Genomic DNA, 27,769 nt, shown 5'->3' with positions numbered 1-27,769 from the left:
CCTCTTGCGAAACTACTAAATTATGTTGTTTATGCATATCAGAACTTTGAACTTACTATACGGTCAGAATGTGAACAGAAATAATCACTGAGCAGCTGGCTTGCTGCAAATTTGGTTTCTACCTTTCAGGAAGTAGTTTGAGTAGGTTTAAAAAGAAAAGTTGAGTATATTAGCACAAGAGCTTGCCAGCGTGTGTTGTAGGGTGTTTGTTTTGTCTTGCTAAAACCTGGGCTTGAATTAGTTTCTTGAGAATTTCAAAAAGTCAGGCAGGGATAGCTGTCTCAACTGATGGCAAAGTCCTTTTTGACATTTACTTAGACTTTTTAATTTTGCAGTTTATGATGAGAAAAAGAAACTTCTAACTGGGCAACTGAGAAAATATCCAGAGAAGCTAATTATCTACTGTAAAGACCTTAGAGTATTTAATTTCTGCCTGAGATACACAAAAGAAGAGGAAGTGAAAAGAGTAAGTATAGTAACTTAATTTGCTTTTCTTTTTTAAACTTAGTGTTGGGTGTTTTGTCATGGGGATGAGGGAAGGATAAAATTTACCCTGAGAGATCCCTTAAACTTGAAGTGTCTTCTGATGATTCCCAATTGAGAAAGTAAGACTGATTTCTAGCTGACTTTACTCATTAAACATTGCTATGTATAGCAACTAAAGGGATCAGATGCACTGGCTCCTTGAAGAAAACTAGAGCTTTAGACTACTACATGAAGATAACTTCAGCTCAGGCAAACTTGTAAAGCTGTTCTGTTTGTGATATATAATTTTATTACATTTTAGACTTCAGCCTTTTTCATACAAAAGCAGTTATTTTCATGATAACTTGAGTTCTTTTGACAGGTTAGTCTGAACTCCAAGCTAGGAGTCTACTACCATTACTTAAATAATAAGGGTCATTCTGGAAGTTGAACATGTATAATACTTCTCATTAAGCCAAATAGGTATTGTGTCTTGCAGACAGTGGAGAAAGCTTTCTAAAAGTCACTTTTCAGCTGTTGGGTATAGAACTCATTGGACAGTTTTGTTTAAAACCTGGGGGAGGAGGGTAAAAAAAAAAAAAAATCACACTTTTTTACGCTGACAGTCTGTGTTTGGGTGTTAATTTTTGGTCCTTTCCTAGATCGTCAGTGGTATCGTTCATCATAGCCAGACACCTAAGCTGCTTAAACGCTTGTTTCTGTTCTCTTATGCATCAACTGCTCCAAACAACACAGGTAAATGTGTTTCTGGTTTTTATTTGTATTTGTTGCATCCTGTTTGTTGGAGAATGGCTCAGAGACAAGGGTCATGAGCCCACCGAGCAGTTGTACGATCAGAGCCTGTTCTAGGGGCTGATGCTGCCTCTCTGTTGCTGGGCCCCACTAGGGTTTGCCTGCAGCTGCTCGCAGCTGCTGATACATGAGGAATGTCAAGGACGCTTCGGCCCTGTGTACCATGGTGTGTCGAAAACAGGCTAAGGGGAATTAGAAATAGTGGCATGAGAAACCTAGTGTTATGAGAAGCTTGTGCTGTTAGGTAGCTGCAAGTAGGTGGACCGTGTGAATACGACCTTTAGAGCTTAAGCCAATCAGCTAGTGACTAGTAGGCATAATAATTAGCGTTGTCTGTATAAATATATGTACCCTGGACCAATAAATACGATACGATATATGATGCTCTATCACCCACATTGAACCCGTCTCGGTGTGTCGTTCGTCCGCGGCTCCGCGAGATGGTGCCCGAACAGGGACCTGCATAGAAGAATAACACGGACGGAGCGGCGGAGGCAGAGAAGCGCCGGGTACAGCGGAGAAGCGCTGGCTACGGCAGCGCCCGGGGGACCGAGAGCAGATGTGGAGAAGCGCCGGCTACAGCAGCGCCCAGGGGGTCGACACCAGAAGCGGAGAAGCGCCGGCTCCAGCAACATCCGGGGACTGAGAGCAGACGTGGAGAAGCGCCGGATACAGCAGCGCCGGGGGATCGACACCAGAAGCGGGGAAGCGCTGGATACAGCAGCGCCCGGGGGATCAGAAACAGACACTGAGAAACACCAGATACAGCAGCGCCCGGGGGATCAAGAACGATCGAACATTGGATCTCCGACGTGTCGTTCCAAGGACCTGAACCAAGATAGAGGGTCGCTCTCTGCAAGGGCTGCTGGCAAGAGCTGCACCTGGTGCCTTAGTCACGGAGCATCAGCAACATATCAAAGTAAGGGAAAGTTTCTGTGCCTTAGTCAAGGAGCAGAGGGCTGGCGGTGCCTTAATCAAGGAGCACCAGGTCGATGATATGGAACAGGAGGTAGCCCTGGATTTATTACAGCGCTTTTTAGAAAAGCGGGGAGTAGATTGTGTAAAATCACTCACGGGATTAGTAGCGTTAGAACGGGTCAAAGGATGTTTTCAAAATCCTAATTCTCTTTTTGGTGTCGAGGAGTGGAGATGATTAGGTGATGTTATATGGGATATGGTAATTGATGAGGATAAAGCTGCAAGGAAAATGATGAAACCGTGGCGGGATGTGGTGAATAATAGTAAGCGGTATCAGCTTGAAAAGAACCTTGCAGCTGTGGCAACTACAAAGTTGGGGGGGGAAAGTTCCACTGTTACCCCAGAAAGTGATGCAGCTGGATCTATGCTCTTTGACAGTGATCGTATTCCTGTACCATCAACAGGACTGCCGGTTTCAGTTAACATAAGTAGGGGAAGTCCGGAGGCCAGCCCCCTCCCAGTGCCCTTATAGTCATGCCCACCCCCCCCCCCCACCTCAGAGGCGGAGGGGCAGAGGGACGATGGCCCCTCGCTAATATTTAGCCAACAGGAGTGGCACGAAGTAGGTGATTTATTGTGGGACGAGACTATCACTGGAGGCAATAAAGGCAGTGAAGCACGACAGCAAGGGGTGGTCTGGCGAACGATCGTAAAAGCTCTGCGGGAGATGCAAGCAGAAAAGGATGTAGCTGCTGCTGCTATGGCGGCTATCGGCGCTGTACCATCTCCACCAGTCCCTGCCGAAACCAACCGTCACCATTAGCCACCTTCTTCGGGGTTAATCAGCAGCTCCGCTCTATTAAGGGCATGTCACCAAGTATTCCTGTTTGCTCCACCGCACAAGAAGTGGCAGAGAAATCAGGCGGCGCGGGGGGACAGGGGGGAGCGGCTGCCGCCCCAAACTCCGCCCGCCCCCCCCCCCCCGCCCTTCAGATGGTTCCGCCCCTGATGGCGCGTCAGCGTCTGAGTCGGAGAGAAGAACGGCGGCTCTGTCCGAATTAAAGCAGCAGGGTCACACATCGGTAAGGGACAGGGACAGAGTCCGAGAGCTTGAAAGAAAATTACAGAAGTTGAGCTACAGAACAGAACTCTGCATTTACAATTACAAGAAAAGGAAGCGCTGCCGGCAGCCCCCCCCCCCCACCCACTCCCATCACCCTTATCAGAACTAGCTCTGATTTTAGCTCGGTCCCGATAGAGTGGGGTGATTCATGATGCCTTGTTAGAAGGGGACTGGCATGCTGCTGGAGCGTTGGCCTGCCCGGTAGTGACAACGAATGGGGAACACAACACCACAAGATTCTCCTCGGGGGGTCTGGAGACTCCTTACAAACTTCAGAACTCTGAACTGTCATCTGGGTGTTTCAACATCAACACTGGTATTAAGAACTTGTTCATGTAGTATCAGATTCATTGTATGTTGTGGGTTCATTTCAATGTTTAGAACATAGCATGGTGAAACCTGTATGAAATTCTGTATTGCATACTCTGTTGTTACAATTGCTGACACTATTAAAACTGTAAGGGTGGTTTTCTTGCTACATAAGACTGGAAAATGGACTGACAGAATGGTTACAAAACTTGGGAATTTGTAAAAATGGACTGACAATGGTTACAAATCTACAAAACTTGGAAATTAGTGGGTGGCTGAAAGCTTTGTTGATGCATGGACTGGCAATGCTGATTGTCATTATGATTGTCATGATGGTATTGGGGTCTGTGTGGAAATGCTTTATGAATGCTATGAATCGAACGTTAAAAGAGTCTGGATTGTCCAAAAAGAAAAAGGGGGAAACCTGGCAGGAATTTCTTTTTTTGGGGATCAGGGTCATGCACTGATCCCACAGGGTTTGGACAATCCAGGCTGGGTCTCTGAGCAGAAAACTGCCACGTGGTAATCCTGCCCTTGAGGTCACCTGGAAGGGCAAGAAGGAGGAAGTCAAGCTGGTGCTTCCTTCCTGTTGAATGCCTGGGTACACTAACCACAAAGTAGATATAGTTTGTTCACGCGTGCTAACAATGCAGACCTATCACAGCACTTCTGGGGGTGTGATGAGTGCCTTTAGCCAATAGATTGTAAGCCTGCATGCTTAAGTTGTGCCTTGTCATGTATTAAGAAAATCTTTGAACGAACGTTAGGGCAGGCTCTGCTCGTACAAAAAGAAAAAGGGGGAATTGTTGGAGAATGGCTCAGAGACAAGGGTCATGAGCCCACCGAGCAGTTGTACGATCAGAGCCTGCTCTAGCTGCTGATGCTGAGCCTCACTAGGGTTTGCCTGCAGCTGCTCGCAACTGCTGATACAGGAGGAATGTCAAGGACGCTTCGGCCTTGTGTACGGTGATGTGTCGAAAACAGGTTAAGGGGAATTAGAAATAGTGGCATGAGAAACTTAGTGTTATGAGAAGCTTGTGCTGTTAGCTAACTGCAAGTAGGTGGACCGTGTGTATATGACCTTTAGAGCTTAAGCCAATCAGCTAGTGACTAGTAGTCATAATAATTAGCGTTGTCTGTATAAATATATGTACCCTGGACCAGTAAATACGATACGATATATGATGCTCTATCACCCACATTGAATCTGTCTTGGCGTGTCGTTTGTCCGTGGCTCCGCACCTGTTAGTTCCTTAAGTGGTCTGGGACACTTAGTAGTTGAATTTGTGCTTGGCTTATGACCCTGCCCTGCTGGCAGATAGCCTCAGAAGATTCATTTTTCTCTTGCTATGCATTGTTAGACTTGTTGCTAAAAATCTCTAAATTGTCTACTGTTTCTGTATCCTTCAGTGTAGTTGCACAGAAGTCTGACTAGATCACTCTCATCTAGAAAATATTTTGCTTATTTTATCAATGTTACTTGCCTGTGCTATTGCAGTAAACCAAAATTCCTGCTCATAATTCTTAAATTACTACATTTTCAGAGCCATCTGACAAAGTATTTCTCTTTTTGCTGTTATTTGCAAGCAATCTGCTTCTCCCAGGCAACAGCAAAAAAAGCATAGATTTGCATAGCAAGATTCCAATAGACATCTGATTTCCTCTTATAGCTGACTTGTTACATAATCTTCCCGCTTGATCAAACTTGACTGAATAATATAGTAAGATGCAAAATTCAAGATGAAAAGTTGTCACTACTTTCTAGCATTTCATAGTTCAGACTTTAACCGAACCACTGTTCCGAGTTAAGAATCTGATTCTTAGTGCACCAGGAACACTTATTCCTTTCACAGGGGGAGGTTTTGATGTACCCGAGGTATTTATCAAGCATATTACCACTATATGTCAAGGAGTATGGCATCATTGAGATTAGAGGAAACCTCTGGAGATCATCTAGTCATGTTCCTGTCCATCTGCCCCTGTTAACTACAGCAAGCTTACCAGGGTCAGGTCCGGCTGAGTTTTGAGTATCTCCAAGGATTGAGACTCCACAGCCTTTCTGGACAGCCTGTTTCATTATTTGACCATTGTCATAGTGAAAAAATTATTATTACAGTAAGATGGGATTTGCTGTAGTTCAGCTTGTGCACACTGGCTTTTGTCACATCACTGGATACCACTGAATCTAGATCCATCTTCTTTACTCCCCTACCCTGCTTCTGCCCCCAGTCAGGTGCTTATACACACTGGAAAGATTTCTTGCTCATTTGTGCCTCTGCCGAGCCTTCTATTCTCCAGACTGAAAGATCCCAGCTCTCAGTCTCTCCTCGTATCACATGCTTCAAGCCCTTTAATGATGTTAATGGGCTTTCTCCAGATGTGGTTCAGCAAGCTTCTGTGTGTCATGTACTGGGAAGCCCAGTGCTCCAATAATGCCCTCACCAGTGCTGAGCTGAGAATAGCAATCACCTCATTCAACCTGTAGGCACTGTTTTTCCTAGTGCAGCCTAAAAATACATTTGCTACCTGTTGTGGTTTGGGCCCGATCGGCAACCAACCACTGCAGTTAATCACCCTCCCTTCTCCCTCCCCACCTGGGAATGGGGGAGGGAATTAGAGGGGTGAAGGGAGACACGCAGGCTGAGATAGGAACAGGTTAATAATGGCAATAAAACGAGAACAATGACGATGATGGGGGAAAACAAAAAGAAATATATAAACAAGCAATGTACAGCGTAATTGCTCACCACCCGCTGACCAACCCCCAGCCCGTTCCCGGCCAGCGACCCCCAGATACCAAGATCCCACAGTCGCAATCCTGGAGGCGAGAGAGAGAGAGAGAGAGAGAGAGAGAGAGAGAGAGAGAGAGAGAGAGAGAGAGCCCCTTCCCAACCCCCCTCCTCTCTATAGTGAGCATGACGTGCCATGGTATGGAATATTTCACGGGCCAGTTTGGGTCAGGTGCTGTGGCCGTGCTCCCTCCCTGCTCCCTGTGCCCTGGCGCACGGGCAGGACATGGGGAGTCGGGGAGTCCTTGAAGTCTCGGCAGCAGCTGAAAACATCAGTGTGCTGTCAGCATTCTTCCCATACCAAACCCAAAGCTAAATCCAAAACACAGCACTCGTCTAGTCCCTGAAAAGGAATATTAACTCTATTTCAGCCCAAACTAAGACACTACCTCTGCTGTGAGGGCAAATTTCTGGCTCAGGTAGTTCCTGCAGGCTTTATCTGTACCTGGTGTTCAGTTTGAACTACAAAGGTCAGAAAGACTGTACATTTTTCCAGGTAGAGACTAAGCAAATGTGGGAGAAGCCTAGTTTTTATAGCAACATTGAAGTGTTGTGCCACAATTCTTTCATGTTTTAATAATTATCTTCAATAATAAATGCCTAGGTCTCATTCTTTATGAAGTTGTTACAGGACAAACCAAGTAGACTTCAGAAATCCGGTTTTATGCCTCTTATGGTCTGATATTCTTAGAATCTTGTCCCTCATTAATAATGTTTTGTTTCAGCTGTAAATTTTTCATCTACCTTATCTCCTCACAGTGGAAAGTTTCAGCTTGCCATTGTATCTTCTGGGGAAATTCTATCTCTCTTTGGTATTTCAGTGTTAACTGATGTTGCAGGATACTTAATTATGACAGGTGTCTAAACCAATTGATCTTACTCAATAAACTATATGATTATTATACAAGATCTGAGGCTAAATCAACCTGCAGATGGAAGTGTTGCTGAGGTGGCTAAATAGAAATACAGGCAAAGTTCTCAGTTGAAATGATTGAGGCTGGTTACAGCAGAAAATTGATTACAGCAATTTAATTTTTTGCTCTTATCAAGTGCCTGACATGTTTTATTCAGTGTAAAGCTATCCATGTTAAAAGAATGAACTTTAAATGAAATGCAATATCTGAATTGCAGAAGGGCTTTTGTTATGATTCTTAATTCTACGTTTAAGCCTATGTTCTTAGATGCCAGTCAGCTGCACTAGTATATGAGGTATTTGCTGCACAGAGTCCTGGATTTTAGGCTGTACGTGAGGACAGCCTCAACTATATGGAACTTCTATAAAAACTAAATAGTTTCTGTAGGAGAAACTATTCCTGAAGTTATTAGTTAAAGCTGTATTTGACAGAATATGTGTCGTTAAAGATCAGATGGAAGCAGTGTGGTGTACAAAGGCATTTTATCTTTGACTAGAGGCTTTCTGTTCACAAGAGGTTTTACTTGCTTACCTTAATGAAAACTAACCACTTGATTTAGGAATGCTTTCATGTTAGAGTCCCTGATAGTCTGCAAAGTTAACATGATTGATGTCTGACAGATGGAAGAAACCAAACTGTGATGTTTGATACTCTTGAGGACTGGCGTGCTGAGTTGGAGCGGACCAAAGGGAATGTGAAATACAAAGCAGTGACTACCAATGAAGGCTACAGAGTATCTGAAAAGTAAGTTTGCCCTGGTTAATAGTGAACTCTGGATATATGTCTCATTAAGATTTGCAAAAATCAGTGTTGCCTTTGAGCATTATACAGTTCTTTAAGGTTTTTTTTAGGGTCTGGTTTCCATTTTGATTTATGGTATATTTTGCTTTCGGACCTCAGGGGGACATCTTATGCAACCCCTACTCAAGCAGGATTAACTTCAACATTAGATCAGGCTACACAGGACTTTGGTCAGTCAATCTCTGAATATCTCTAGGGGTGCAGAATACCACCTTAAAATGGAACAGAAAATATGTAAGCCTGGTACCTACACTTTTTTCATACTTACTGGTTAGGATGACTTTTTCTCAGTCCTGTACCTTTACTCTGGTAAAACTTCATGTTACATGCACTTGAGATTTTCTGTTTTAGTTGGGGGGCTGGGTGAGGAGAGAAACTGTTTTAAAGCATATCTGCAAAATGAGCTGATGGAAGTTTAGTTGCTTTGCCTTTAGTGAAAGGTTAGAAATATGTACTTCTACCAGTTTGGCTACGTAGCATCTATCAGTGAACTCTTTAGGATTTATACAAGGCTTTGTGCACTGATGTTGTTTAATAGTCAAATCCTGAAAGGTTTCACAGACCTTGGGAACAAACACCAATTTTCAAAGAAGTCTTAACTAATTTTTCTAGAACTCCATTTTGAGAGACCCAAGCTGAGGTTAAGTACTTATCTTTGTTGCTTCTGTGGGCGTTGACCATGGTGTTGTCTGATACTGGAAATTCACAGTATGTTAAATGGCATTCTTGAATTGTGATGTGAACTGATTACAAGGCATGGAACCAGAACTAGTTACCTAATACTACAAGGGTATCTTTTGAAACAATGAAGAATGAAAGAACCAAAGTGGTCTTAACAATCAGTCTTAGATGTTACAATTAAATATAGGACTTAATTGCAACCTTGGAAAGGCATGAGAATGTTGCAGTGAAACTAATGAAGAGCTCAAGATTGGAGGAAAATACCTTATTCAGCTGAAAAGAAATGGAGAGTGAGGCCAATGTAATTATCTAGTAGGAAAGATTATTGCAGCAATGAGTGAATATATAGTTAGCATGTGGGCTAGAACACTCACAATCATTAAGAGGAGTTTGGAGGTTGTTCTTTGTTCAGTTTTAAGTACAAGGAACTCTTTTTTTGTTATCTTAGGCTGCCTTTGTATTTTGTTGTTCCCATATGTGTTTCTGAAGAGAGTATATTGAAGTATGAAGGCAGAGGCATTCCTGTAAGTATGCATGCATGTCTGAGGGTAAGAAATCTTTTTTAGAAGACAAAATTCCAACTAGTGTTTCGGATATTATTGCATATTATTTTCAGAACTTGTTTTTAACAGCTCACATGTATACCTAGTCATCTAGAGAAGGCGAAACAGATGTTTGAAGAAGTGCTGAAAGTATTCTTTATTCCTCTAAACAGTGTAAAGCAAAATATGTATGTATGGTTCAGAGCCCCCATTTACTTACATCAGATATCTAATGTCCTATAATCTACGTATACTACTAGTCTGGCTATCCATCAGCTTGTTTTTCGTAAGGCTGAGTACTGACTGGCACCTAGTTGGACCAGAACGTAGGGCTTGAAATGCTGTTTGAATACTGAGGAGAAGACCACACATGTACAGGTATAGCTGAATACCTCCAGTTACCTCGGCTGGGTGCTGGTAAGCAGTATGGCTGTGATGATGCAGCATTTTTACAAAGCCAAGTAGCCTAACTGAAAATCTAGTTTTACCTGTCTCAACAGAAAATAAAGTTAAATATACTGTTTTGTGCCCTGTAGCAAGCTGGTTTTGGCTTTCTACCTTGTACTAGATTCCACAAACCAGTAAGACAGAGTAGATGGAGATAAGGAGAAAAGTAACCTCGCTTATGACATCTTACCTTAATTGCTGAATGTCCATTAAATTTGCCAAGGAAAACCATGTTCACTTCATGCTCTTAACCTAGTCAGTCCATGGAGAAGATAATGCTGTACTGTCCTGCCTAATTTGTCCTTTCAGAGAGTGAAGTTCAAAATAATTTGGTTTGCTTTTTCTCAGATTGTCAACCAGATAAATTACAGTGGCTGTTACACAGAAACAGAAGTGATTTGGTTTTTTAAATTCCATCTTGCATTCATAGAATCATTCCATCTTGAATTCATAGAATGGTTTGTGTTGGAAGGGACCTTTAAAGGTCATCTAGTCCAACCACCCCCCACTGCAATGAGCAGAGTCCTCTTCAGCTAGATCAGGTTGCTCAGAGCCCTGTCCAGCCTGATCTTAAATGTTTCCAGGGATAGGGCATCTACCACCTCTGGCCAATGCGTTCCAATGTTTCACCACCCTCATAGTAAAAAATACAATTTTTCACATCTAGTCTGAATCTGCCCTCTTTCAGTTTAAAACCATTATGCCTTATCCTATCACTGCAGGCCCTGCTAAAAAATTTGTCCCCAGTCTTTCTTATAAGCCCCCTTTAAGTATTGAAAGGCCAAAATAGGGTCTCCCTGGAGCCTTCTCTTCCCCAGGCTGAACAACCCCAACTGTCTCAGCCTGTCCTCATAGGAGAAGTGTTCCATCCCTCTAATCATTTTTGTGGCGGCCTCTGGACCTGCTGCAACAGCTCCATGTCTTTCCTGAGCTGAGGACCCCAGAGTAGAGGGGCAGAATCCCCTCCCTTGACTTGCTGGCCATACCTCTTGATTCAGCTCAGGACATGGTTGGCTTTCTGGGCTGCAAGCACACATTGCTGGCTCATGTCCAGCTTTTCATCTATCAGTACCCCCAAGTCCTTCTCAGCGGGCAGCTCTCATTCCCTTCATCCCCCAGCCTGTATTGATATGGGGGGGTTGCCCCAACCCATGTGCAGGACCTTGCATTTGGCCTTGTTGAACCTCATGAGGTTCACATGGACCCACTTGTTCAGTTTGTCCAGGTCCCTCTGGATGGCATCCCATCCCTCAGCCATGTTAACTGCACCACACAGCTTGGTGTTGTCTGCAAATTTGCTGAGGGTCCACTCAATTCCACTGTCTATGTCATTGGTGAAGATATTAAGCAGTACTGGTCCCAGTACGGACCCCTGAGGGACACCACTTGTCACTGATCTCCGCTTTGACATTGACCTGTTGACCACTACCCTCTGGATGCAGCCATCCAGCCAACTTCTCATCCACTGAACAGTCCATCCATAAAATCCATCTCTCCAGTTGATAAAGAAGGATGTTGTGGGGGACTGTGTCAAAGGCTATACAGAAGTCCAGATAGATGGCGTCCGTAGCTCTTCCCTTGTCCTCTGTTCAGAGGCCTTGTAATACTCTTCTAATTATTTCCAAATTCTGTTTGGGAAGCTAGTGTGAAAATAGCTTGACCATATTAAATGAGTTTGAGATGGCAATGAAAGAGCAATATAGTCATTTTTTTCACCCTTGATGATTGTGAAGTTTCTGCATCCTTCCAAGGTGTACCTCTTGGCTAGTATAAATTGGTAGTAGAATTTTAAATTCCTGAATTGAATTGTGTAATATTCCTGATGAAAATTATTGATTCCCAGTTCCCAAGAGAGTTTAAAGATCAGCTTGAGAACTTCAAGCAGTAGGTGTGAGTCAAGAAATTACCTGTAAAGTGAAGTAAGAAACTTTGATTTGCTACAAGTAATACCTGTAACTATGCAATCTGATTTAGTCATGGAGTGTTCGTTTAATATCTTACTTCATATGCCTAGATGATCCGCTGTGCATAGCTCACATGGGAAGGCATGACAGTGCATCAGTTGTGAGTTATCGCAAGGCTGAAGTATAAGGAAAACACTAATCTGTGTGGAGAAACTGGTGGCTAAGATGTATATGCGTTACTTACAAGAGCTATCTTGCTGTGGTGTATTTTCCAACATAATTTGGCCATAGCCATTTTGATCAATTTTTTCACCTATGAGGGCAGTTGAGAAAGTAATCTTCTGATAGTCTGACATTTTATGTTTCTCTGTGCCTGTATAATGCTTACCTTAAAACTTGCAAATGATAAAACAGTGTGCTGAGGCATATAGTTTCAGTGCAGATGTAGAAGTTTGCTTCTGCTGATGGGTTCATTGAATACACCAAAAATTCAATGAAGCACAGCATAGAGAAATGTCTTTTAATCACTCAGTCACTTAAGCAAATACTTTGTATGGGACAGTTTACCAATTTTTACTACCTGGTAAATGTCTTTCTGCAGATTTGGTGTTGGTCTTGCCATAACGGTGCTGCTCTTCTCAAAATGTCTGCATTTCCCAAAGAACAGGATGACAGCACTTCACAAATGCAAAAAGCCTTCTTGGATGGGTCAGTAATAGCTATTCTGTCCACAACACTTTGCTTGGTATGGACCTTGCTTCTCTTCTTCCATATATGCTGTATCTTTAAGCTTGCACGCATCAGGAAACAAGTTCTAGATCTGAAAGTAGTTTTCAGTAGTGGAATGGGTTTAAGCCCTTGGCCTAACAGCACTGGTCACTTGTGCAGGACTGTAACATCACTGAAGGCTTATTTGCTGAAATCCATGTGTGTGTGTGTGTATATATATCAGATGAATCTCTGTACAAACTGTGGCATATTATTAGGTAAAGCAGCACCAAAGCCTGTAGGTCTTAAGTACAGTTGCAGTATCGTTAGCTGATGGGCTCAACTGTGTTTGCAAGTAAGAGAATCTAGACTCCATCTCTAAACATGCATTTGCAACCTCTGAGTGTTAAACCTCTCTGAACTCTGCTGTCTTCTGGGCACTAGATTTGTGTTCTTAAATAACTTTAAAGTGACCTAAAATGACTCAGATGATCTAGCAGTTCCTTCTGCTACTTTCAGATGTGATGGCAGACAGCACTTTATTTCAGCTGAGGTTGTGAGCTGAATTAGATCAGCAGTCTGAAAAATGACAAAGTTAATGTAAGCGGAAGAGCACAGCTGTCTGGCTGAGAGTTATGGCAATGACTTGTTGCTCTTTTTCTGACTTTTTTTAACCTCTCTAATAGAGAACTTCTCTCTTAGCCGCAAGCTATTAGATCAGGCTAGTATGTACAGATCGTACTGCTTTGCCACTAGCTCCTTTCTCTTCATAATTGGAGAATCTGTTAATCACACAGAACTAACAGCATATAGCTTGATTAGGCTCCTAAAACCTCTTTTGTTTATAAAAATATACTTGCATGGGAAAGGCTTTTGACCCTTCCCACGGATTCCCTAATGTTTCTGCCCAGAAATGGGGATGCTTACATGACTTCTAACTCTTTTTGATGCTATTTTGTAATGTGAAAGTAAAACTAGCAGCAAGCTGTAACAAGGTATCAACTGATATTTTGATCCCGTGTATGGGGCCATTTGAACTTGGGGCAGTATTGATGGTTTTCTTTGCTACAGAGTTACTGGTGGTTAACCACTGATTTGAAAATATATCTACAAGTTGTCCATTAGGCTGTGTTAATGTGCCGTTGCAATAGTAGTCTGACCTCAAGCACACAGCAGATGTTTATTATTCACAGCTTTTTATTCAAAAAGCTGTTTAGAGCCAGATCTTCTAGCATAAATTCCTTACTTCAATTTGGAAATAGTATGGTAATTGACAAATGATTGCTTTTTCTCAGTTCTCTTATCTGATGCATCTTTCAGTAGGTCTAGTAATGTGCATTTCTGATGTGGACACCTGTAGTTCTCATGTAAAGTAGGCTTCTATGCTACCCCATACAAGAACCAAAGTACTCTGTCCTGTCTGGGCAAATGCCTTCAAGGCTTCACTTCTGAAGTATGAGCTAGAGCAGCTTTTCCCAAATCTTGTCAATAAAAAGTCAGCATGACAACAGAGGTATTTACTAATCTGATGTTCATCTGAGCTCTGGAGCCTGAAATGGGAAGGGATGTTTTGGGTCCAAACCAAAGCTTCATCTGGCCTGGTATTTTTTCCTCTTCTAGGGAAAAAATTAGCAGATATGTAGGGAAGTACAAGGCAGGTATATTGCGTTTTTTGAGTCCAAATTGGTTTACTTACTTTTACTCATGTGTTTCATTAGCAGACCTGGCAGTTAGGCATCAGAATGTAATTTGATTGGTAAAAGTCAAGAAAAATTGTAAGTGTCTGATGGGACGTTTGGGTGTTTCTATCCATCTCTCTTTGGATTCACCTCTAAATAGCCTCCTAGTAAAGTAATTTTGATGTGTCTAGTAAAGACAATACTGAAGAATCAATAGTAAAAATCAAGTAATGCTTGTAATATTCATAACTGCACAAATACGCACACATATAATTTTATGGGTGTAAGAGTTAAGATCACCACAGTTTGTGATAAGCTTGTATGCAAGCTTCCAGCCAGTACTTAAAAATGCATAGAGACTGTTAGCTTTCCAGGTTGTATATCTTTTGGTGTTAGAGCTGTTTCCCAGGCCATGCTTATTAACTTTGTCTTCAGTAGTAATAGTTGGTGCATTATTTGACTAGTGAAGCGGAAGATTTTACTCTGTTGATGATTTGATTTAGAATCTATAAGACCATTAGCAAACCTCCTTATGAACTCCTGAAGATGGATGACTTGTCAAGCAGCCTTCCATCCCTGCAAGATATCCAGACTGCATACACAAGATTTAAGCAGCTGTTTCTGATAGGTAAGTCAAACTTTAAAGTAGTCTTTTTGTCTCTGAAGTGACCGAGATGCAAAGCATAACAATGCTGTTTTATGTCTCATGAATGCGGTCTTTGTCTTAATTGGTGTCTTGCTTTTGACAGTGGTTAAAAGCAGACTTTTAAATGTGTAACTGAAGACTGTGCTTATGACTGGCATGTTAATGGTGGTTTGTGGTTCTTAGACTTACTACCTCTTGCTAAGCAGTCACAGTATCTGAAAATCACTTTTAAAGTGAGTGACTATGGAGTTTAAATGTTAGTTGGAATACACTAGCTGAATTGGAATGTATTTATTTATCTGTGATCTGCTGAAATTAAGTGTTAACCTTTTAAATCTCTGTGCTATTTCAAGAGTTGAATCTAAACGCTAATTAATTTTTGCTATAGCTTTTGTTACAAACTAGTCAGATCTCAAAACATGTGAAGTGTGAGCTTGCTAAAAATTCTGTCACTCTGGCTGTAAGGCTAAACATAACTACTGTAAATAGTAAGTCCACTTGAAAGAAGTAAAAATGGGAGCCATGTGAAAGTATAATCCAGGATTGAGACTTTTTTTCTGGGACTTAACTATTTTGCTGTTGCGAAAAAGTACTTTGACCTCACCTCTTGGCTTGAAAAAAGCTCCCCACCAACATGCAACCGTGCAATGTGCCAGCGGGCCAACTTGCAATGTGCCAGTAGGTCTTCTGCAAGATCAAGGGGGTAAATGTTGCAATAACCTCTGTCTGATGGCATGCTGAACAGCTGGGTAGCTCACCTGTGGCTATTGATGTTGGACATAACTGAACTGATCATCATGAGGGAAATGTGTATTTGCCGTGTAACCTACAGACAGTAACTAAGTCCTACTGACTTTATACATGGAATTTAGCTGATAAGTTGATACTGATTGAAAATTAGTATGAATGGTTTCTGATAAATATGTAGTAAAGATCTCAGTGGCACTCTGAAGAGAAGTCTTAAGGTATGAGGTATTTGCCAGAGTTTCACATCTATGGTATTGTCCTGAATACACTGTCAAATCCACAGTGAATCTTAAGAGATAAAAATAATTACTTATGTCTTAATGTAGTTTCTGTTATCTTACTGTTGTGGTTTGAGGTTAGCTTACTGTTGTGGGTTCCTCCTATAGGAAAAAGACCAAAGCTTGAATTTAAGTCATTTAACATCTCTCAGGATATATTTCATGTTTCAGTGGTTTAATTGTATCATTGTCTTGTATTACTTGAAGCAAAAGGCAATATGATAAAACTGCGTTCCAGTAAGTGGTTTTGTCTTACAGCTTTTTAAAGAAGATCTGTTAGTTGACAGTAGCTCCCTGAATATAGTATTGTGAACCAGCAGTTTGAGAAAATCCTTGAGATAACTTTTTGCAGAAGTATTAAAATCTTACAGAAATTTAGTACCTTACTACAATTTTTCAAAGACTGAACATGTTAACCCTTATTTTTGTTCTATATGTGCCTAGTTAATTTCATTTAGGTAACTTAGGGGTGTTGGCTGACAAGAAGCTCAACATGAGCCAGCAATGTGCATTTGCAGCCCAGAAAGCAAACCACATTCTGGACTGTGTCAAACGAAGAGTGACCAGCAGGTCAAGTGAGGTGATTCTCCCTCTCTACTCTGCTCTCGTGAGATCCCACCTGCAGTACTGGGTCTGGCTCTGGGGCCCCCAGCATAAGAAGGACATGGACATGCTTGAATGGGTCCAGAGGGGGCCACAAAGATGATCAGGGAGCTGCAACATCTCCCTTATGAGGACAGGCTGAGAGAGTTGGGGTTGTTCAGCCTGGAGAAGAGAAGGCACCGGGGAGACCTTATAGCGGCCTTCCAGTACCTAAAGGGGGCTACAGGAAAGGTGGGGAGGGGCTTTTTACAATTGAGTGTAGTGGCAGAACAAGGGGTAACAGTTTTAAACTGAAAGACGGTAGATTTAGATTAGGTACCAGGAAGAAATCGTTCCCTGTGAGGGCGGTGAGGCCCTGGCACAGGGTGCCCAGAGCAGCTGTGGCTGCCCCCTCCCTGGAAGGGTTCCAGGCCAGGCTGGACGGGGCTTTGAGCAACCTGGTCTGGTGGAAGGTGTCCCTGCCCATGGCAGGGGGGTTGGAACTAGATGATCTTTAAGGTCCCTTCCAACCCAAACCATTCTATGACTTCCAGGGTAACTTAAATTTCCTGAAAAGATGCCCAAACTGAAGTTTCAGTTATAGAAAAGCCTCATTAAGCAAAGCAGAAACCACAGTGGTAGGTAGCTGTGTGAAAGAGGATTTTGATGAGGACAGCTTGGATTCTCTAAAATTGTTCCTCTTTATTTGAAATGCTGCAAAAACAGATGCTGGTTTTATTAAACTGCTCACAAGCCTCAGTGTATGCCATTTGCCCACATACACATTTGTACACATTTGCCCACAATGAGACTTTGAACATTTTGATTCTCAAATCCTAGTGGAATATTCCTTCATTGTCCTAGAAGATAGCAGGGAAGGGAAGGCTTGATCTCTATTGTGATGTTTTTAAGCAAAATACCTTCAGGGATAAAACAAGCTGCAAGTGTTTTATTATGCATTTGAAAAAGTTCCTGTTTTGACTTGGCAATGACTTTGGCTAGTGGAGAACTGCCAGAGCAAGTAGCTGTATCTAGAGGCCTACATGCAAGTGTTTGAGTCTAATTCAGGTTGAGCACAATTAAACACAACAAACAGCCAGCCACACTTAATGTGGTTACTCAGCTTTCTGGCGTAAAACTCTTCTGTACTGTCCATAATGTAAGAGCACTAAAGAAATCTTGAGTATAGAATATAAATGTTACTGCTGTAGATGAAAGCCTGTTATTTCTACAGGAAAAAAAGACAATCTCTTTTCCTCGGTATGATGGGTTTTGGGTGGTTTTGAAGGACTAGAAATTGGTACTATAATTTTGCCTTGATTCAGAATGGATAGAGGTTTTTCAAATAGTGATGACAGGCTAAATGGAACATGAGATTTGGATGCAAGGGAGTAATCTAAATCTCAGATAGAAAGAGGATGAACTGGAGACTAAAGGATATCTTACTTGGAGAACTGTAATGTATATACTTCAAAGGGTGTCATACTTAAAGGTTGGAAGTGAATTGGAAGATGTTAATCAGAAAAGATTGGAGAAAGCTACATCTAATGTGAACAGAACTGACTAGGGAACTTTGAAGATGCATTCTAATGCTTTTGTGGAGAATTAGTTTCTAGAGCCAGGGTGAAATGAATCAGGGGAAGAAAGATTTTTGTTTTTTTAAAAATGTGTAATCAATAGAATGAGGGACATGAGTAGACATGGAGGCAGAACAGCTACAGGAACAAAATAGATATATGCCTGTACACTTGAGGATTATAGATGTAAGCTGCATAAAACAAGACAGAAGTGAGTATGTGTTGGAATTAAACATTGGAAGCATATGGAGAGACTTTGAGAGGTGAAAAGAAGTTATACAGAAACATACAGGACTGAAGTTATCAGTGGGAGGTTAGGAAGGAGGGAAGTGTGGTGTATCTCAGTTGTTCTCAGTAGTAGAACTGTTGTAGACTTTAGTCTTCAAGGTTTGTGTCTTATGCAAGAGAAGTAATCTATTCTGGTTTTAATTGACTGTATCAATTGGTGAGAGCTTTCCAGTTTCTGAATACTGGCTTTGATAGAAATAAAAGCAAGAGATTTAAGTTGCATTCTGAAAGCAACAAAAATAGTGAAATTCGTAAGTTTAGTGACTCTGGTATTGCACTTGGCTCTCAGTTTCTCACCTATTCCCTTTTTGTTGTATTTAATGCCTCTTTAGTTGCAGTGAAAAGTGTTTAAAACCTTTTTCAGGTAGTCTTACATTCCATAAATTTCTATAACCTCCTTCTAAAACCCATTTGTGTTTCTGTCTCTAATGGTAATGACCTTCAAAATCCAGCTTCCTTGTGTTAAGCTTTATATAGATCATGCTTTAGAGTCAAGACAACTGGAACTTGGAAGAACCATCGCCTCTGACTAAACTTATTTTCCTTTCCCATTGTGTAAGCAGATTTATGTACTTGGTTTGGTTGCTGTGAACCTACCTCATATTTTTTTGTAAAAGCTTGTGGTACTATGAAACTTAAACTTTACTGGTGTTCGTAGTACTACTTCACTTCCTCATTTATTTATAGTTGACATTAACAGTGATTAGGATTTACTGACACTTTAGTATTGGTTGTTTAACAACAGTTCATAACTGAAGAGCAATACAATGGATGGCTGTTAATTAGCACTACATATATGTGAACAAACAAATTTTTGGTTTTGTTTTTCTTTGCAGATAACAGTACAGACTTCTGGGCAACTGATGTGAAATGGTTTTCCTTACTGGAGAGCACAAACTGGCTAGAGATAATCAGGTTTGCTATTTCCGTAACTTTATAGGTTTCAAATTGTTAAATCCCTTTGCAGCAGGTTTTCTAGTTAGCCGCTTGAAATACGATGACATTCTTCACCTCCAGTAGGAAAGAAAATTAAGACAGACTGATGGTCCCATTTATGTATCTTTCTTCTATAACTGGAGACGGTATTTTTACAGTGCAGGCTTGTATTAAGAGTCCTACATTAACAGATGCAAGAAGCAGCCGATCATTCCAATTACAACTCTTCCATCAAACCTATTAAAACTATAGATCCAGATATAGATAATTTCGCTCCTGCACTTAGTCACCTTCTTTCCAAACTGAAGAATCCTATTTATTTCTTGCATGAAGCCTACTCCATGTCTCTGACTAGCCTTGCTGTTCTTCTCTGTACTCTCTACTTCTGTAATATCCTTTAGGACAGGACAAACTGCAGTATTCAAGATGTTAGCCCACCAAAGGTTTATGATGACAGTTGTTCTCAGTTTTGTCCCCTTCCTCTCCTGATTGTTCCTCAAGTTCTTTTTTCTTCTCTCAGCAGTCCACAGTGAGTAAGTGTTGGAACGGTGTTGGCTAACTTAAGGCTTGTTACAGTGGAATGTTGAGGGCTTTTACTTGTTTTCAGTGTTACTTTGTGCTAACTCTATTGCCTGCCAGTTTACTCTGTGATCAGCTTGTTTTCTGCAGTCAGCTTCAGTTCTTCCTAGTCTTAATAACAATCCATAAATACTAATAGGTCTTCATTCCTCAATCCAGAATTTAAATGTATGTTGAATGGGAATGTTCTAATGAAGATCATATGTTGAGGAATGCAGTGACATAACCAAGATCACAAGTAGTTTAAAGTAAATGCCAGCCCAAGTTCCTATCCTTATGTTGTTTTGTGACTGGTCATTTCCATACTTGGATCCCATTGCTTCCTGGATCGGCCTGTTCTTGGCTCTTGCAGTTAGTAGGAATACCCTTCTCAGTTGTTCTAGATGTTAGTACAAAGGATTTGACAACTCCACACGAAATAAACTGTTAGCTTCTATTAGTGACATAAGCAGTTGTAAGAATCCTAATTTGTGAAAACTTTTGCTGAAAATAACCAACTTTATGAAAAGTCTAGAAACCAACAATGTTACATGTGGTTTTATGTTTAATTCCACTCAGTTTTCTTAATGTAATAATAATAATAATCTCTGAATAAATTTTGTCTGCATGTTTACAAGAGCTGATTGCTGCTCTTTCCCTCTGCCTCTTAAAACCAGATTATGGAAGAAATGTAGAGTGCAGTAGGTTAGAACATAAGTGTGGTGATGTTGACTTTTTCCAGGATAAAGGTCTGGTTCTTAGCAGTTGTAGTACTTTAGTATGTGGGTATGATGGCTGCTATTGATCCGGAATAAAGTACTATATTACAGATGTACAAAGATAACAACTGGAAATGCATGACCAGTGGCCAAATAAAGATACTTCCTGTAAATTTGTTCTTGAGGCTAAACAGTTCTTCATTTACAAAAGTTGAGCATGATTTTTTTTTGTTTTAAAGGATTAGTCAAGTTTCAGTAGTATGACATTCTAACCCCTTTTAGGGGAAACTAATGTAAGAAACTTAATTTTTAAAATGTTATGAAAATATTCACTTATCTTTTCCTGTACCACAACAGACGAGTCTTGAAGAAAGCAATAGAAGTTACTGAGTGTCTGGAAAGACAGCATACAAACGTTCTCCTTATAGGTAATAGTTTAGTAAGATTATCCTATATATTTTTAAAAATGTCTTCTGAATTTCTTTAGATATATCTTAATGTGTAACTTTATAATTATGGTAGAAGCTGGTAAAATTCATAGAGTACCTGAAGAGTGAAAAATGTGTGTTGCATGAGGAAGCAGTTTCACACCTTGTGAAAAGATGCATGCAGGATAGAAAGGATGAGGGCAGTATGTGCAATTGTGGGAGACTGAAGGGTGTAGGCATCAAAGTTATAGTAGTAAAAGGTTGGCTTTTTTCAGGTTTTATTGTCAAAGTATTATCCTAGTATAAGTGTACAAGAAAGTTTATATTTTTACAAAGGGAACTGTTGGAAACATGGATTAATTTCTCTCTGACGGTATAATGCAAGAAACTGTCTGTTTATCTGATCTTGAAATACAATTTTCTTTATGTGAAGCTAGCAATAGTTCACTTGATTACTCAAAATTTTAGGAATGGCTTAGTAGACAATGCGGTTTCTGTTCTCTTCTGTAGAAGAGAGTGCTACTGACCTGTGCTGTGTAATCTCTAGTCTGGTTCAAGTGATGATGGATTCATACAGCAGAACAAAGTCAGGGTTTCAGAGCCTTATTCAGAAGGAGTGGGTAATTGGAGGACATGGCTTTTTGGATCGTTGTAACCACTTACATAAAAGTGACAAAGAAGAGGTACGATTGTCTTTATTACTTTCCTTACAATTTCAAAGTTTATTTGGCATGAGGAAGGATTTAGATGTCAGTCTGGAAGTTCCAATTACTTGAAGGGTCTTTAATTTTATGTTTCGTTTTATGGGTTGATGTTTTGTACAGAGTCGCTATTTTTACTGTTTAGAGTTCAGCAATGTCCTTATAACTAAAAAGAAGAAATGTAAAATTTCACATTCAATCTTGTAGTCTTTTGAAAGACATATATCTTCTGTCCTTTTAAATGGTGTTAAATGGTAGTAGTGCTCGTAGAAATAACTCAAGTGAATTGCCTATTATTGTCATATCTAGAGTTTAACTTTATACTGTCTTGCTGTATGTTGCAGTGTCACCCCTCCATTTTTGTTTGTATTTTGGGAATAGATCAGATTGCTATACAGAATGAAAATCATAAGTTGAAACTGACTAGTTCTGATCAAGAATTACTATAAACTAGTCTTGTTTTGCTGCATAGCATAGCATAAAAGGCTGCACAGCAGCAACTTTCATACCATGTTAATGTGTGCAAAATCAGGTTAGAAAGTGTTCATCTCCTGTCAACAATTTGCCAAGGGTAGCTCAGATGATACTTCCTCAGAGTTCAGCCAAAGTTACATGCAGCAGTTCTGTAGTTAACCAGATTGATTGCCTTAATATCTGTATTTGGAGACACTAAATACTGTAAAATAGTCTTCATGGTGGGATGTAATTTTTTCTGAAACTGATTTTCTTTACTTAGTATTTTCTTTACTTGGTATTTTCTTTACTTAGGCTCCTGTTTTTCTGCTCCTGCTAAATTGTGTTTGGCAGTTGGTACAACAGTATCCTCCAGCATTTGAGTTCACAGAAACTTACTTAACTGTCTTGTCAGACAGCCTCTATGTGCCTATTTTTAGCACTTTTTTCTTCAACTCGCAACATCAAAAAGACACCAATATGGTAAGAGTTTGTTACTTTGGATGCAATGTATTGGAGAACAGGTTTGACCAACAAGCAAGGAACACTCAAAAACAATAATACCCTTACAGCACATTTTTCCATACTTACTTGAAGGGTGGTACTTTGAAGGGTGAATGAGTGCAACTTTGGGTGTAAGGAGTCCAGTTCAGGACTTAGGAGTTTATGATGACAAAAGGAAAATAACTCAAGAATATATTACTTCTAATGTGTGGCAACAGGTTCACGTTTATTGCTCTTGAGTAAAAATGAAGCTTCTTAAACTAAGAGGAATATCCTGCTGTCCTGCAGAATAACTTATCTACAGAATTGCTGTGTAGGATTTTCTGTTGTATTCCAAAATCTACATTTCCTGATCACTGATTTATATTTGGTTGATGCTTGTCTCTAGTCTAAGAAGCTGGAAGCAATGGGAATATCCTCTGCAAGGCTGCACAGAGACTGGAAAAAAAAAGTGAACATCACTGTCTTGCATATAAATAAAGCATTGATCATAAAATTTCAATTAGTAGCACTGCATAACTGCAGCTAATTTTTGAAGTTTGGAGAAGTGTATTCCACAATAGTAACATGCCCCCTGTGTTTGAAGAATTCAAGTGTTTATCTCCTGTCCAATTTTCAAAACTTTATTTTTTTTACTTAGTTTATTTAATCTTATTTTCAACTGTGGGAGGTATTTTTGGTACAGTCTAATTGTCTTGTTGAAATTAAATACTGTCTGAAGTTGCATGGAATAATACACATAGCCTTTGTGTCTATACTCAGTTGCAACTACTAATGTTGTTCAGCTATTGAATACATAGAAGTCATGAGTGTTGTTGCAACTCTGTGGGCTCCTCTGTGAAAAGCCAGTTTCTTAATTTCACCTTGACTTGGTCAGAATTCCTTTCTAGCAGTATTAATTGTGACCTGTTTGTTTTGGCAGAGTGGTGAAAGCCTCAAGACACAAAGTGGTCCTTTCAGATTTCTTACTGTGTGGGACTGGTCTGTGCAATTTGACCCAAAGGCCCAGGCTTTCCTGAACAACCCTCTTTATGCAGAGAAGCCAAAACCAGATAAAAGTCAACGGAAAACTGCACGATTCAAAGTGAGATACGTGCTACTTAACTGGGGTTTTTTTAAATGATAAAAATATTTTGCACAACTCTTACTTCAAATGTACTCACAGTGGAAGTATTAGTGCAAAGTTTTTTTAATGGGCTAAATATATACTCACCTGGATCTTACAAATACAATTTGCACCCACCTCAGTTATAAATCACTGTAAAACAGTTACTGTGCAGTTGTGAACTTGGGGAGGGGGGCAGGGAGATGGGGTTTCTTCATATTTTTGTGCAAGTGTAGTGATAACTCATAGGACTTAACATCCAGGTGAATTGCACTGACATGTTTGAAGAGAGTTTATTTTGTTGTTTCACAGCGTACCTAGCTGAAATACATAGCAGGTTTAAAATTGCCTCCCTAACTTTGAATGTAATGGGATTGTGTAGGTGCACTTGGAGAGGGACCAAGAAGGATGAAAACTCCCTAAGATATGAAAGATTATGGGTGAACCACCTCATTAATGGAAAGTAGCACAAATTCAGTAAGAAAAGTTTGTCTGAAGTAGCCTCTTTTGATTGTAATATCCCTGTTGGTTAAATTCTGCTCTGTACAAAGCATTCTCAAGTGAGATGCTGTCAGTATGATCTACAGCATTAATTAGAGAACTATTACACACTGGATCCAATGAGGAACTACTGGATAAAAACTTCTAAACTAAGTGCTTTTTGATTTGGGTGGCTAGCTTAAACTAAATGTGGAAACCTGTAACACTTGACTGTATGTAAGGGATTTTTCTTTTTCAAATAAAAATACTTTATTCAGTGTTACTTCATTGCTATAGTTTCAATGCAGAGAAGGTATCTGGGAGTACTAAATGCTGTGTGAAATATTTGTTGTATTAGCCATTGAAGAGTAACAGGTTTGGACTATGTAGCAAAGCAGGGGCTGTGTTTAAGTGACTTCAAGTATTTTCTGAACACAAGCTATGTTTTTCTTCCTCTTAAGATGTTTTCTAAAGTCCCATCAATATTCATCTTGTGTTTTTGTGTGCATGGTTTTTTTTTTTCTCTTTTAGCATCAACGGCAACTTTCTTTGCCATTGACGCCAACAAAATCTTCCACGAAGAGAGGATTTTTCAGGGAGGAAACGGATCATTTAATTAAAAACATTCTGGGTAAAAGAATTGGCAAGTTCATAAGTTCTTCAGATGAACCTCCTAATAGCTTCAGAGAATTTTACGATAGTTGGCATAGTAAACCTGTTGACTATCACGGTCTTCTGTTACCTCGCATTGATGGCCCTGAAATCAAAGTCTGGGCACAACGGTATTTACGATGGATTCCTGAAGTGCAGCTTCATGGTGGTGGTACAGTAGCTACAGCTGCCAAGATTTTGGACTTGATGGAGGAAGTGCAAAGCTTGCAGGTGAAAATGGATGAACAACATAGTCAAGCTGTTTCTGGAGATGTATGTTCTGTTCCACTGATGAGAAATTCTGCTCGTTTGTCATCCTTGTTTCCATTTGCATTACTTCAGAGACAATCTATCAAACCAGCTTTACCTACTAGCACCTGGAAAGACTTGGAAGATGAAGATGACTTGGTCAAAAGGGATGATGAATTTGTTGATCTAAGCAGTAGTATGTCATAAAGTGTATAAACTAAAGTATGAATTGTATGTGGCAAAGCTCTGAGTTTTAAATGTTGTGCTGTATCCTCATATAAGGAACTCGCTCAAGCATTTGCAGCCTGTTTAATGGGTTTGTGGGGTTAAAGAAAACCACCCTGTTTGGAAAGAACTAGCTGCCATGATTAAGTGAGCATATTTTGAACTTCCATTTCACTATAGCAGTATTTATTACAGAAGGACACTTTTAACCTAAGTGTAATAAAAACAGAAGTCTAGGCAGGAATACCTGTGTGGCCACTTTACTTAAAGAAGAAAAACAAACAACAAACCCCATTATTTTCTGATGTAAAGGTGGAATCCCAAATATCTACAGCAACAATCACTATTTTAACATAAAACCTCTTCCCCTTATGCTAAGGGCACTAGGTTTGGAAGTACCATGATTAGGAACGTAGTACATCAGCATTTACCCTCACATAAAATAAACAGAGAAAGGTGCAAATAAATGTGCATTCACAAATAAACTTTTTACAGCTGAGAAATAAACTTATAGTCACCAGGGGTTTACTGTCTGCTGTGGCATCAACCACAACCATGTGCTTGTCAACCTCATCTTTTCTGCCAGTGTTCATCTTCGACTTGCAGCACTCTACCTTGTGAGATACTATAATAGCAGCTTGGCTGCCATAAGCCTGTGCATCCACTTAGCTTAAGGATCAGATGCAAGAGCTTAACTACACATTTCAAGTCTTATTGTGTGGCTGCTGTGCTATACGTCCTTGCTGCCTTGGAATATTAAGTCCCAAATATTTGCTGTTAATTGTAAGAAATGGCCTGACTGTGAGATTCTAATTTGCCATGAGTATTTTTTCTCCTTTTAATAGAGTGAGACTTTCATTTTGAATTTCCCTGCTTATGCCAGTTGCCTTTGAGGCTTTCTGTAGCTTGCACTGAGACACTCCACAGAGAAAGGAAGATTCTCTTTCTGTAATCCTGTAGTGAAGCTGGATTTGCAGTCTGTTGCCACTTGTCATGAGTTGGTGGTACAGCTTATGAATGTGGTGTTCATATGATATGAACATTTGCATCCTGTTGCTGGATGTTATTAACAGTACCTCAGTGAAAATAGCCATAAAGAAATGCCTGTTGACTTTGATCTACTGTGTGTATATTTATATATAAAGTATTTTTACTGCAAATAATCATCCTTTGTAAAGCTGAATATTATTTGACTGTCAAAAATATTTTGAACCATTGAATTCTAGAATATCACAAGAATGGATGCAAGTCATAAGATCAGTTACACTGAGAGGGTAGACACTGAATATTTTCTCTATTGTCCTACCAATTTAGAAATCCATGCTGGAAAACTTAACTGGTAGAGAAACTGTTGCTTAAATTGTATCAGCTCAGTGTAGTCGGGGATATTAAACTGCATTACTGATTAAGCACTTCACACTGAGTTGTATTTATATGTATAGCAAAAATTTACCAGCAGCACTCTAAAAATAAATACATTAAAATAAATATATCAGTGGGGAAGGGGGGAGCGCTTAATGCACCATGCCAAACTGAAGCTTCCCAACTCTTGATTGCCTTAAGTTGTAGTAGTGCACAGACAGTACTTGAGTTTGTAGCATTATATTTAAAAATACATTAGTACTTACACTTTTTTTCTGTGATCTTACAGCTAGCACTTGCTAGAATGGGCTGTCCAGGACATATCCTTCAGACTTTATTATTGTAGTTTAAGTGACTCATGTATGCAATAATACTTTGCATGTTGAATGAGGAATGCATTTTTATGGTGAAGAAATACCTATTGTTCTAATGTCATTTGCATTCAAGGGTGTTGTTTTTTTAATACTGCCATTAAAAATGAAATGGATTTTTCTATACTTTTGATCAAACTGTTGTAATGTTTCAGTCATGAAGATTACATATTTATGTTAAAGAACAGATGTTGGACATCTTATTTGTACATAAGTTATCAGAAGTTTATATAGAAGAGAAACATGTATGTAGAATTGAACATGGGAACACTTATGATGTAGAGTAAATACCATTGTTACTGGTCTTCTGCACTGTGGGATTGGAAATGTACTTACATTTTTTACTCTAGGCTCCTGTTTATACCTCCAAGTTTTTACACTGAATGCAAGCTAGAAGCTTTACAGTCTTGTTTTCTTAATACTGGCATTTCTCTCTACTGGCCTGTTTGGAGAGTGTCAATAAAATATGCTTTGATGCATTGGTCCTGAAATGAGAATGTATAATGTATGTTTAAGGTCATACTTCGCTGTGATTTAAGGCATCATTTGCAAACTTGGCAGTGCAGTGACAAGGCTTTTCTAGTTATATGCCTGGTTTATACAGACTGTTACAGGGAAGAAGCTGTGCAGTTTTGACCTGGTTATACTTACTGGAGAGGTGCTGTCAGCTCAGGAAAGAGGAAAGTTCATTGCAGTATAGTAGGATGACTATGGGAAGTTATGAAGGTGGTCTAGAAAGTATCTGCTTAATGTCAGCATTTGAGGGTTTGTTAAATACTGGTTATTTGTCTTAGCAATGTACTTGCCTTCCTGCAT

The 27,769-nt window shown here is 40.0% G+C and overlaps 1 protein-coding gene across 1 annotated transcript in view; it reads left to right on the top strand.

The window, feature by feature from the left end:
- Window positions 1–27,444, top strand: part of MTMR12 (myotubularin related protein 12) — a 40,218-nt gene extending 12,774 nt beyond the window's left edge. The window contains exons 5-16 of the mRNA XM_042804790.1: window positions 336–466; window positions 1,128–1,221; window positions 7,952–8,075; window positions 9,262–9,337; window positions 12,308–12,414; window positions 14,597–14,721; window positions 19,048–19,126; window positions 20,782–20,852; window positions 21,363–21,535; window positions 22,322–22,489; window positions 23,433–23,594; window positions 24,627–27,444. Of these exons, the coding sequence (XP_042660724.1) occupies window positions 336–466; window positions 1,128–1,221; window positions 7,952–8,075; window positions 9,262–9,337; window positions 12,308–12,414; window positions 14,597–14,721; window positions 19,048–19,126; window positions 20,782–20,852; window positions 21,363–21,535; window positions 22,322–22,489; window positions 23,433–23,594; window positions 24,627–25,202 (1,886 nt within the window). The 3' untranslated portion in view covers window positions 25,203–27,444. The remainder of the gene's footprint in view (window positions 1–335; window positions 467–1,127; window positions 1,222–7,951; window positions 8,076–9,261; window positions 9,338–12,307; window positions 12,415–14,596; window positions 14,722–19,047; window positions 19,127–20,781; window positions 20,853–21,362; window positions 21,536–22,321; window positions 22,490–23,432; window positions 23,595–24,626) is intronic.
- The last annotated feature ends 325 nt before the right edge of the window (window positions 27,445–27,769 follow it).

This window comes from Tyto alba, unplaced genomic scaffold (genome assembly GCF_018691265.1).
Source record: "Tyto alba isolate M040663 unplaced genomic scaffold, T.alba_DEE_v4.0 Super-Scaffold_42, whole genome shotgun sequence".
Classification (NCBI taxonomy): Eukaryota; Metazoa; Chordata; class Aves; order Strigiformes; family Tytonidae; genus Tyto; species Tyto alba.
Note: the sequence above shows the minus strand (reverse complement) of the source record. Positions and strands in the feature narration are given on the sequence as shown.